The sequence below is a fragment of the Ranitomeya variabilis genome, chromosome 4, assembly GCF_051348905.1.
Source record: "Ranitomeya variabilis isolate aRanVar5 chromosome 4, aRanVar5.hap1, whole genome shotgun sequence".
Lineage (NCBI taxonomy): Eukaryota > Metazoa > Chordata > Amphibia > Anura > Dendrobatidae > Ranitomeya > Ranitomeya variabilis.
This window is the reverse complement of record NC_135235.1, coordinates 313,192,592-313,202,906: the sequence shown is the minus strand read 5'-3', so window position 1 is coordinate 313,202,906 and position 10,315 is coordinate 313,192,592. Positions and strand designations below refer to the sequence as shown.

The following is a 10,315-nucleotide window of genomic DNA, read 5'->3' as shown; positions in this document are numbered from 1 at the left end:
GGATCTCCCACCCCCAAGTAACTTACCAGGGGCAAATTTAGATGTGGTGCCTTACATGATGGTAGCAGATGAGGCGTTTCAATTATCCCGGAACGTCATGAGGCCATATCCACGGAGAGGCCTGGACTACCGGCGTCGAATTTTTAATTTGCGCCTTTCACGTGCCCGCCGTCTGGTAGAGTGCTCATTTGGCATTCTCACTGCTAAATGGCGGGTCCTTCAGTCCGCAATACAACTGAGTGAAGGCAATGTAAATGGTGTAATCAAAGCATGTGTTGTTCTTCACAACTTTACTAGAAAACATGATTGCCCATCATCTGCTGCTGATGAAATTGATTATGCTAATACTGTATTGCCTACTCCACGTGTTCTTCCTTCTCGTCGTCAGCCCTCAGGCCTAAAAGTTCGAGATGTGTTAACAAATTATTTTGTGTCACCAGAGGGAGCGACTGATTGGCAAGACAATGCTGTTGTGATTTAAATTTTCTTTATATTGTTAGGTAATAAATAGCTTAATGTTCATGTTTGAATTGTGTAGTATGTATCTTCTTTTACTTTCCAAAAAAAAGAGAAAGTTGCAACATCACCTTTGTAGTCCTAAGAATACACAACACTCATATTTTGGGCAACAATTTTAATGCTCCAAGCATATATATATATTTGGCCTAAACATATTCACATCATATGTAATTTTAGGCCTAGTAACCAGAGTCAAAATGAAAAAATAACAGGCCAATGGCGCACAATAATAAAATTAACAAAACTAAATGACATGCTGAAACTTTTGGGCCGGAACTTACAGGTTCTGGTAGGTTGGGGGTGGCGATGATGATGATGGCGGGTGTCCAGCATGTGCTGAACTTGGCCTAGGTGGTGGACCAACCAGACTGTCAACCTGTGGTATGGCAGATATATATGAAGGGTGTTGTTGCACGTTTCGTTCCTGAGTGTGAGGTAAAACTGGATGTTGAGGGTAGAAGGGCATAAAGTCCTGTGTACTGTATTGACCCATTTGGTCATAACCCCCAATCTGGCCATGTCGAGCAGACACATGGTGGGACCAGCCTCCAAACATGTGTCTGTTCAAGTGGTCAGATTGGGCAGTGGATGGATATTCATTCATTGCCCTGTTTGTTTGTTGGTGGGTGTTTTGGGCAGGCTGGTGTGGTGGAGCTATACGTGGCAAGGAGGGTGCTGCAACTGTTTGGTTGGGTTCCTCTGGAAGGTCTTGCACCGCCAGAACATTTGTAGGTGACATTTGCCACTGTTCTAGGTAGTTGAACAAACGAATGGGGTTGTTTGGGGGTGTTGCCGCATCAATAACAATTTGTATACAACCTCTGGTACGCAGCCTGAGCGAACGTGGAATGGGGCGTAAATAGCGGGCAAGACTGCGGAAGTACGCTTCCTCCCCATCGTCATGTGCAGCCCTTGCCAAATAGTCCAACACCCCTGTATCCACTTGCCTCCTGGTGCCAGTGTTAGAAGCCACCCTTCTGCGCCGACCACGGTTTGGTCTGGTAGTAGGCTGTGGTGATGTATCCAGAGCCAAGGTTGGACTGCTGCTCTGGCCTCCTTCCTCAACCTCTGGATTGGCCTCCTGTGTGGCAGAAGACGCTGCTGCTGGTTGTGGTTGGTTGCTGCTTTGTGCTTGCTCTGAGGGTCCAGCCCTTTCGGAATCCTCACCAATGGGGTCAATCACCAACTCCGAGTCAGATGCAGTCTCTCTTTCTGTCAGATTGGACTCTGTTCTGTATTTCAAAAATGATTTGAGAGGCAAAAATTATAAACAGATTCGATTAGAAGATGTGTCTAAGTTTTTTGGACATGCATCCACTTACGGTCTGAGCTCCATCACCGGGGCAAGAAAATTCAGCCTATCAAAATAAAGATATTTTCTTTTTTTGGGTGCTGCATCACCACTCCGCCCCGAAACTTGACGTTCCCGCCGGTATTGTTCCCGGCAACTCCGCCAGCGTCTAGTGACATCATTCACTGCAAAGAAGAAAAAGTTGTTTGGGGAATAACAAATAATAAGAAAGAATCTGTATTTTTACATAACGATAACATATTCGGCAGTTTGGAACAAACATTATCATTGCTGTCACCAATGTGGCTCACAATATAAATTCCCTATGAGTATGTCTTTGGATTGTGTGAGGAAAGCAGAGTGGCCAGAAGAAACCCACGCAAACACGGAGAGAACATCCAAACTCTGCATCTTTTGGCCTTGGTGGAATTTTAACCCAGGACTCATATCCAGTGAGCCACCATGCTGCACAATCACATAACTACAACAGGTTCAGGGTTTGCAAGCACACACAGGCCCAGGAGCCTAAGGGGACCTAAAACTCCCTTGGTAAGATCTGAAAGGACTGTAGCTAATATATTGGAACCATATTGGTGTGTCTTGTTAATGTTTTTGTAGCCTCAACCAAGAGCTTGGAACATTTACATCACTCCAAAACACACCACATATGATGTGTTCACGCCTATTTTTATCGTTCCAAAAATGTTAAAGCACATTTTTTGTGTAAAGAATGGTACTTACAAATTTCTTGCTGAACCTCTTGAGGTCGCTGATCAAAATCGGGGAACATGTGGCGACAGATTGCCCTCCATGCTGCGTCTTTTCGTGCGCGGTCAGCATAATGTGCATCGCGTTGGTCCCATAACTCTGGTCTATCATGGACCAGAGCAATCAGCATCTCCACATTTATATGTCTGGCCATGCTGCTACACAGTACACTCCGTGGAGGCGTGCTTCCTGGTTTGCAATCCAGCGTGGGGCATAAATTAGCATTCCAAAGCTTCCTGATGATGGATGATTCAATTTCCTGTCACCTGGAGAAGTCTTCCGTATTTCTCGCAATGCACACGCATGGTCCGTGTGTAATCCGATTTTTTCTCACACCCATAGACTTGCATTGGCGAGTCTCGGCCGAGATACGCTGACAATTGCAGCAGGCTGCGAGTTCCCTCGGATCCGAAATACGGTGGAGAAAATATCGGATGATGGGAGCTGCACCATAGATTAACATTGTGCCGAGTGCTATGCGATTTTTTATCGCATAGCACTCGTCCGTATTACGGTCTAGTGTGACCCCGGCCTAAGAAAGAGACACGAACAGCGAATTGTATTGTAGAGAGTGAGAAACGAAGTCATAGCAAAAGGAGAGGAAACCAGAAGGAGTTTTGCCCTGCAAAAGGCTGCCTCCTTTCTGAGGCGCAGGATCCGGTAGCCGGAACACCGAGGGAGTAATCATCTCCAAGCCTTGCTCCAGAGACTGGCAGGACAGCTAATTCCATTTTATCTGCCCGACCCATACCCAGGAGGCACGGTGGCAACTTGTGGGGGCCGGAGCATGCTAGAGACCCTGTAAAAAGCCTCAGGCCACCAGTCATACGGGTTTGTCCTATCCTTACCATCAGGGGGACAGAGAGAGAGAGACATAACATCTAGAACATCTATAGCAGTTATGAGGACCTTACCGAGATGCTCAGCAGGAAGGTACTACAACACCCAGGCGCTAGAGGAAGGCTACTGATTTCCACCTTGATAAGGGGATTCTGGATTTGCCTTTGGACTGGCCGGACTCTGCCTGCCCTGTGATCTGGTGCTCTAGACTGTGGATGCTGAAGCCTTCAGTAAAGGTAAAGAGACTGCAACCTTGTGTCCTCGTACTTCACCGTGCCTTACATCATTCACCATCTACACACTGGGAAGCCATGGGGACATACTTCACCTGTTGGAAGGTATACCATCTGGCTGCCATAACATCACCCCAGCGGACCCCTAAGCAGCATCGGTCACCCTGACCGAATACCACAGATGGCGTCATGAACATTATCCCTTTAAAGACCTTTCCCTTATTTTACAACGGTTTTCCCTAGGGCCACGGACCGGGTCAGCCACCGTGACATCCCCATCGTGAACCGCAGGGGGTGAAGCCGAGTACCCCGCTGCCCTTGGGGGTTCTCCAATCTTTTGGCATCACGAACATAATCTACTTAAGCCTGAAAATCGGGTCATGTGAGCCTAAGAACTGTGCCAGAATTGTATTTGAACTGTTTGTGCTAAAAGACTGTGTATTGCAAAAGACCGCCAAAATTCATGCCAAAATTGCCGCCATTATCGCACCATGAGGAGCACAGGAGAAGAAGAAGGGCATGGTGTTGTGAGTGTGAACTAACTGAGAAGCGCAAAAAATAATGGCAGCCCAATCTAAATATCTTTGTACCTTGAGGACGTGTCCGTCAGCAGCCGAGATCCGCCTCCTGATCCTCAATGGTGAGCGGAGACAAAGAAAACGAAACTGCCCCCGGAGAAGAGGGCGGGAAAAGGATGAGGAAGGAGCCAGCAATGTGGAGGACGCCATGGTGAGCCGCCAGGAACCAGAGCATGGGGTCAGAGCAGAGGACTCCCCCAGCCACCTGGAGAGGCACCACAACCAGGCATCCACAGTTGGCGCTGACTTCCTGCAGACCGGAGTGGAAGAGCAAATCGACCAGCTCCTGCAGCTGCGGGTGAACCCCATGGCCGCATGCCAGACAACGCCTGCGGAGGACCCATCGGCACTGCCTCCAACACCGCTCCCTGCACCACTTCCAGAGCCGCCGCCAGCACCGCTGCAGATGCCGCCGCCAGCAGAACCAACCGACACCGAGGTGGCAGGTAACACGCTGACCCTGCCCCGGTGACAGAGGGACTGCTGATAGGCCCTGTTGCAGCCGCTACCTCTGCTGCAGCAAATGCCCATACTCAAGCTACGCAGACCTCCATCACTGTGTATGACTTAACTATCCAAGAAAGACAGAACAATGGGGTTTATCTGGCACCGGGTGTAACCCTGGACTCTACCCTTCCCAGGCCAGGAAGGATTACATGCCAGGTAAAGCCCTGGAAGCCGTCCAAGTGAGAATTGACTGAAAAGAGTGTACATAGTTCATAAACATTACCTTTTTCTACTTCAAACCCATCCTGGCTTAACTCTTAAAGGGGTCCCATGCTTAAGGGGATCCTTACTTTTGCACAAAGTTTCATCATTGTTTCCAAGAACTGCAGAATCATGAACTGTGCATGATCACAAACTGTCCTTGTAAATAGTTGGCACCTTCTTAAGGGTGCTTCCTACTGGTTTTACAAAGGAGGCTTTTACAGAGACTGCCTCTAACAGAAACTGCTGTTAATCTTGCTGTAAAAACTGCTTTGCTCTATAGACCTGAAGAAAAACCCATTGGTGTGGCAGAATTCCGGGTCAGGATACACGTCTTGTAGCCCACCCAAGCCCAACGTTGGGGGCTCATCACGGGTCTCTCGCTTCATGTCACCTTTAAAATTGACTTGAATACTGATGATGTGATTACTTTGCACTACCATCGTGAAACGAAGGGCTCGTTACCACGTACCCCACTGCCCTTGGGGGTGCTCCAGAAGCGTGGTTCAAATCCCGCTCCAATTCACGGCCGCACTGCATCTGTCAGCCAGGCGTGATCAATCATTGAAGCCAGGGCGAGCTCCAGGTTTTTGAGGGCCCCGGGCAAAAGAGTCTCACAGCCCACATAGCATATAACACATCCCATGTAGTATATAGCACAGCCACATAGTATATAGCACAGCTACGTAGTATATAACACAGCCACATATTATATAGCACAGCTACGTAGTATATTGCACATCCACGTAGTATATTGCACAGCCATGTAGTATATAGCACAGCCGCGTAGTATATAGCACAGCCCACGCAGTATATACCACAGTCCACATAGTATATAGCACAGCCCACATAGTATATAGCACAGCCCATGCAGTATATAACACACAGTCCACGTAGTATATAGCACAGCCACATAGTATATAGCACAACCACATATTATATAGCACACCCCACACAGTATATAACACAGCCCAAGCAGTATATAACACAGTCCACGTAGTATATAGCACAGCCATGTAGTATATAGCACAGCCGACGCAGTATATAGCACAGCCCACACAGTATATAACACAGCCCGGCAATGTAGTATATAACACAGCCACATAGTATATAGCACAACCACGTAGTATAGAGCACAGCGATGTAGTATATTGCACAGCCACATAGTATATAGCAGAGCCTACATAGTATATAGCACAGCGACGTAGTATATAACACAGCCCACGCCGTATATAACACAGCCCACGCCGTATATAACACAGCCCATGCAGTGTAAACCACAGCCCACATAGTATATAATGCAGCCCACGTAGTATATAGCAATGTGGGCACCATATCCCCATTAAAAAAATAATTAAAATAAAAAATAGTTATATACTCAACTTCCGGAGGCCCCCGGAACCAGCACAGGCTTTTAGCGATGCTCCTCGCGACGCTCCGTTCCCAGTAATGCCTTTCGGCAATAACCCGTGATGATGTAGCATTCTTGGTACCGGAGCGTCTTGAGGAATGGGAAAGGCTGCCGCAGACGCCGAAGGTGAGAATATAATGATTTTTTTTTATTATTATTTTTAACATTATATGTTTTTACTATTGATGCTGCATAGGCAGCATCCATAATAAAAAGTTGGTCATATTTACAGGGTTAATGGCAGCGTTAATGGACTGCGTTACACCGCATTATGCCATGGGGTAACGCAGAATGCTTAACGGACTGCTAAAATGCTATGGGAGGGGCCAATTCACGGCCGGACTGTGCCTGTCGCTGATTGGTGACGCCCAGCCGGCCGCGACCAATCAGCGACATGGCATTTTCGTGACAGACAAACAGGCAGAAGTGGACCTTAGACAATTATATATATATAGATATAAAATTTGTAATTACAAAATCATGTATAATACTTCTATATATTAAAAAAGGACAAAAGGATACATAAGATAAAGTGCATGATGTTTAAAAGAAATATATTAAGGATTATATCTTTCCCTTGATAGGTCAAAAGTATCAAATGAATAATGAATATATCCATAGAAATATAAATACAAAGTCAGAAAACAAAATAAAATAGGGAAACATTTCTCCATATTATATATACATGTCCATGGAGTTATGTATGTTGGATGTCTCATGTAAACTTTGTTCATGCAATTCATGACCTAGAAATTCGGACAGGCAAAGGCGATAATTCTCCATATCATATCCACAACATCAGCAAAAGGAGCCATACAGACATAAGGACCAGACCCGATGGAACAAAGACCAAAAGGTAACTATTAGTGATGAGCGAGCACTAAAATGCTCGGGTGCTTATTGCTTGGGTCGAGCAGATTGGTATATTCAGGTACTTGACTCGAGCAATGGGCTCGTTGCTCGAGTCGAGTACATGAGTATACCAATCTGCTCGACCCGAGCAACGAGCCCAATGTAAGTCTATGGGAAACCCAAGTATTTTTACCGCGATCCCCCCGGGGGTCCTTTTAAGGTCTTAAAACATCTGAAAATGATGGAAACACTGCTCAAATGACACAGGCACATCATGGGGATCGCCCCTGGAAGCAATCCTTATTCCTAGGTCACAGCTGTAAACATTTTTTCCGAGATTCATGCCATTTTTCCCGGTGCCACAAAAAACACACTAAAACAAAACCAAAACGGATTTTGCTGGGAAATATGTTAAGGTACATCATTTGCAGGTTAATGACTTGCCTGTAAGGCCAAATAATTAACCCCAGACTGAAAATTTCCTCCCCCACTTGGACTTAGTTCAGACACAGCATTTTTGAAGCATTTTCAACTTTAACATTGCTTTCAACCACTACAAATGCATTCACTGGGAAATGTCATTGTAACATTTAACAACCCTAGCTGGCCATGTGGTGTGTGACACATAAGCAGACCCATCTTGTTTCATTTATGAAGGAGGGACTCTTAAAATCACAGAGACTATTTTTACTGGTGCATCAGGCGACATTCATCTTCTTAAAGGGCCATTATTAAACTGTGGGTCTCCTAAACTGTTGCAGCCTATGCTGTGAGTGGATGGACTACCAAGAATTACGACGCACCACAATACTCCTTTCATAAGATGTCCAGGAGGGCCTCCTGAAAAAATTTTGCATTGAATGCAAAGCCTGCCCTGCTACCAATTCATATCCACCCCATTGTGCCCATAAAAATCCACTTCACAATATGCATTTTGTACTCCTGTACTCCTTTGTTTCACACATTGGCAGCAAGGCCAGCCCTGTTGCATAGTCATATGCACCTCATTATGCCTTGGAACCCACATACTGGATGGGCCCATGAAAATCCACTTCACAATATGCATTTTGTACATCCAGAAGTCACCAATGATATTCATAAAAGGTCTAAGTTAATCTACTCAAGTGATTATTAATGGGGCTTTAGTGCAAGATTTCCAACATATATAAGTAAATGGCATTTCCACGCCAAAAAAATTAATGACACCTCCATGCAAAGTGTTAGTTTTCTCCACAGAAACACTTGAAGATCATTCGACTGTTATTGTATCTGATAAAGAAAATAATGTTGATTCCATGAAATCGTCTTCTGATGGAAAAGAAAAGCATTCATTGAACTGTTTAACTGTAGGCAAAGATCGTACATTGCAAGATGGTGGCCGTTAAACAAGGCATGGTTCCAAAAGATTTTTTTCAAATGTCAGAAAAGTGCAATCTTCCCCTACCAAATCCATTTCTCAATGTTCAAATAAAAAATCACATATAAAATCACACAGAGTTAAGGAGAACTGACTGCAAGGAAAAAAAGGAAAGAATCTGTAACTCTTCCACGAAAACCTGCTAAAAATTCAGAGTTGTAGCTGATAAAAATATCACCAATTAGTCCAAAAGCAAGTGAAACAGAATACTTTAAATCCATGCAAGACTATAAAGTTTACTAATGTGACACAAAATGATGTCTGTTTTAAGTTAAGATTTTGATAATACCCAACAATGCAGTCTCAATGACGTGATTGGAGGCAGGAGACTGTTATTTTATTTTATTTTTAAAAATATATTGTGTACAATGAAACCTCAAGCTGTCAAACCCTTTTAAAAAGGTAATGAAATCCGGACAATATATTGAGAGCAGGATGCACTACATTAAAGGATGATCAATTTTTTTTTATCCTTAAATGGTATGACGGTTCCTTCTTTGCAGAATTATTTACAGGAGAATTTGGCAATTTTATTAGCCAAGTTTTTAACACTAAGGTTCAGATACGGCTTTAACCCCTTCACGACCTTGCCCTTTTCCGTTTTTGCGTTCTCGTTTTATACTCCCCTCCTTCCCAGAGCCATAACTTTTTTATTTTTTGTCAATATGGCCATGTGAGGGCTTGTTTTTTTGCAGGACAAGTTGCACTTTTGAATCACATTATTGGTTTTAGCATGTCGTGTACTAGAAAACGGTAAAAAATTCCAAGTGCGGTAAAATTGCAAAAAAAAGTGCAATCCCACACTTGTTTTTTGTTTGGCTTTTTTGCTAGGTTCACTAAATGCTAAAACTGACCTGCCATTTTGATTTCCCAGGTCATTACGAGTTCGTAGACACCAAACATGTCTAGGTTACGTTTTATCTAAGTGGTAAAAAAAATTCCAAACTTTGCTAACAAATTAAAAAAAATTGCGCAATTTTCCAATACCCGTAGCGTCTCCAGTTTTCATGATCTGGTATCAGTTGAGGGCTTATTTTTTGCGTGCCAAGCTGACGTTTTTAATGATACCATTTTGGTGCAGATACATTCTTTTGATCGCCCGTTATTGCATTTTAATGCAATGTCGCGGCGACCAAAAAAAACTTCATTCTGGCGTATCTAATTTTTTTCTCGCTGCGCTGTTTAGCGATCAGGTTAATCCTTTCTTTTATTGATTGATCTGGCAATTCTGAAGGCGGCGATATCAAATATGTGTAGGTTTGATTTTTTTTTTAATTGTTTTATTTTGAATGGGGCGAAAGGGGCGTGATTTAAACTTTTATATTTTTTTTTTTTTTTCATATTTTTTTAAACTTTTTTTTTACTTTTGCCATGCTTCAATAGCCTCCATGGGAGGCTAGAAGCTGGCACAACTCGATCGGCTCAGCTACATGGGAGCGATCCTCAGATCGCTCCTATGTAGCTGAATTCCTGCATTGCTATGAGAGCAGACCCCAGGTGGTGCTCATAGCAATCTGGCATCAGCAACCATAGAGGTTTCAAAGACCTCTATGGTTACTATGCAGACGCATCGCTGACCCTCGATCATGTGATGGGGGTCGGCGATGCACTCATATGGGCCCAATAGCCGGAAGCGCCGGTTAAATGCCGCTGCCAGCATTTGACAGCGGCATTTAACTACTTAATAGCTGTGAGTGA

General features: G+C 44.3%; 1 protein-coding gene across 1 annotated transcript; it reads right to left on the bottom strand.

Moving 5' to 3' along the window:
- Positions 1-681: 681 nt before the first annotated feature.
- LOC143768893 (uncharacterized) lies at positions 682-1,940 on the bottom strand. The gene is made up of 2 exons (XM_077257509.1): positions 1,842-1,940; positions 682-1,751 (listed from the first exon to the last, which is right to left on the bottom strand). The coding sequence occupies exons 1-2, from the start codon at positions 1,853-1,855 to the stop codon at positions 797-799; spliced, it is 969 nt and encodes a 322-aa protein (XP_077113624.1). The 5' UTR covers positions 1,856-1,940; the 3' UTR covers positions 682-796.
- Positions 1,941-10,315: the final 8,375 nt, after the last annotated feature.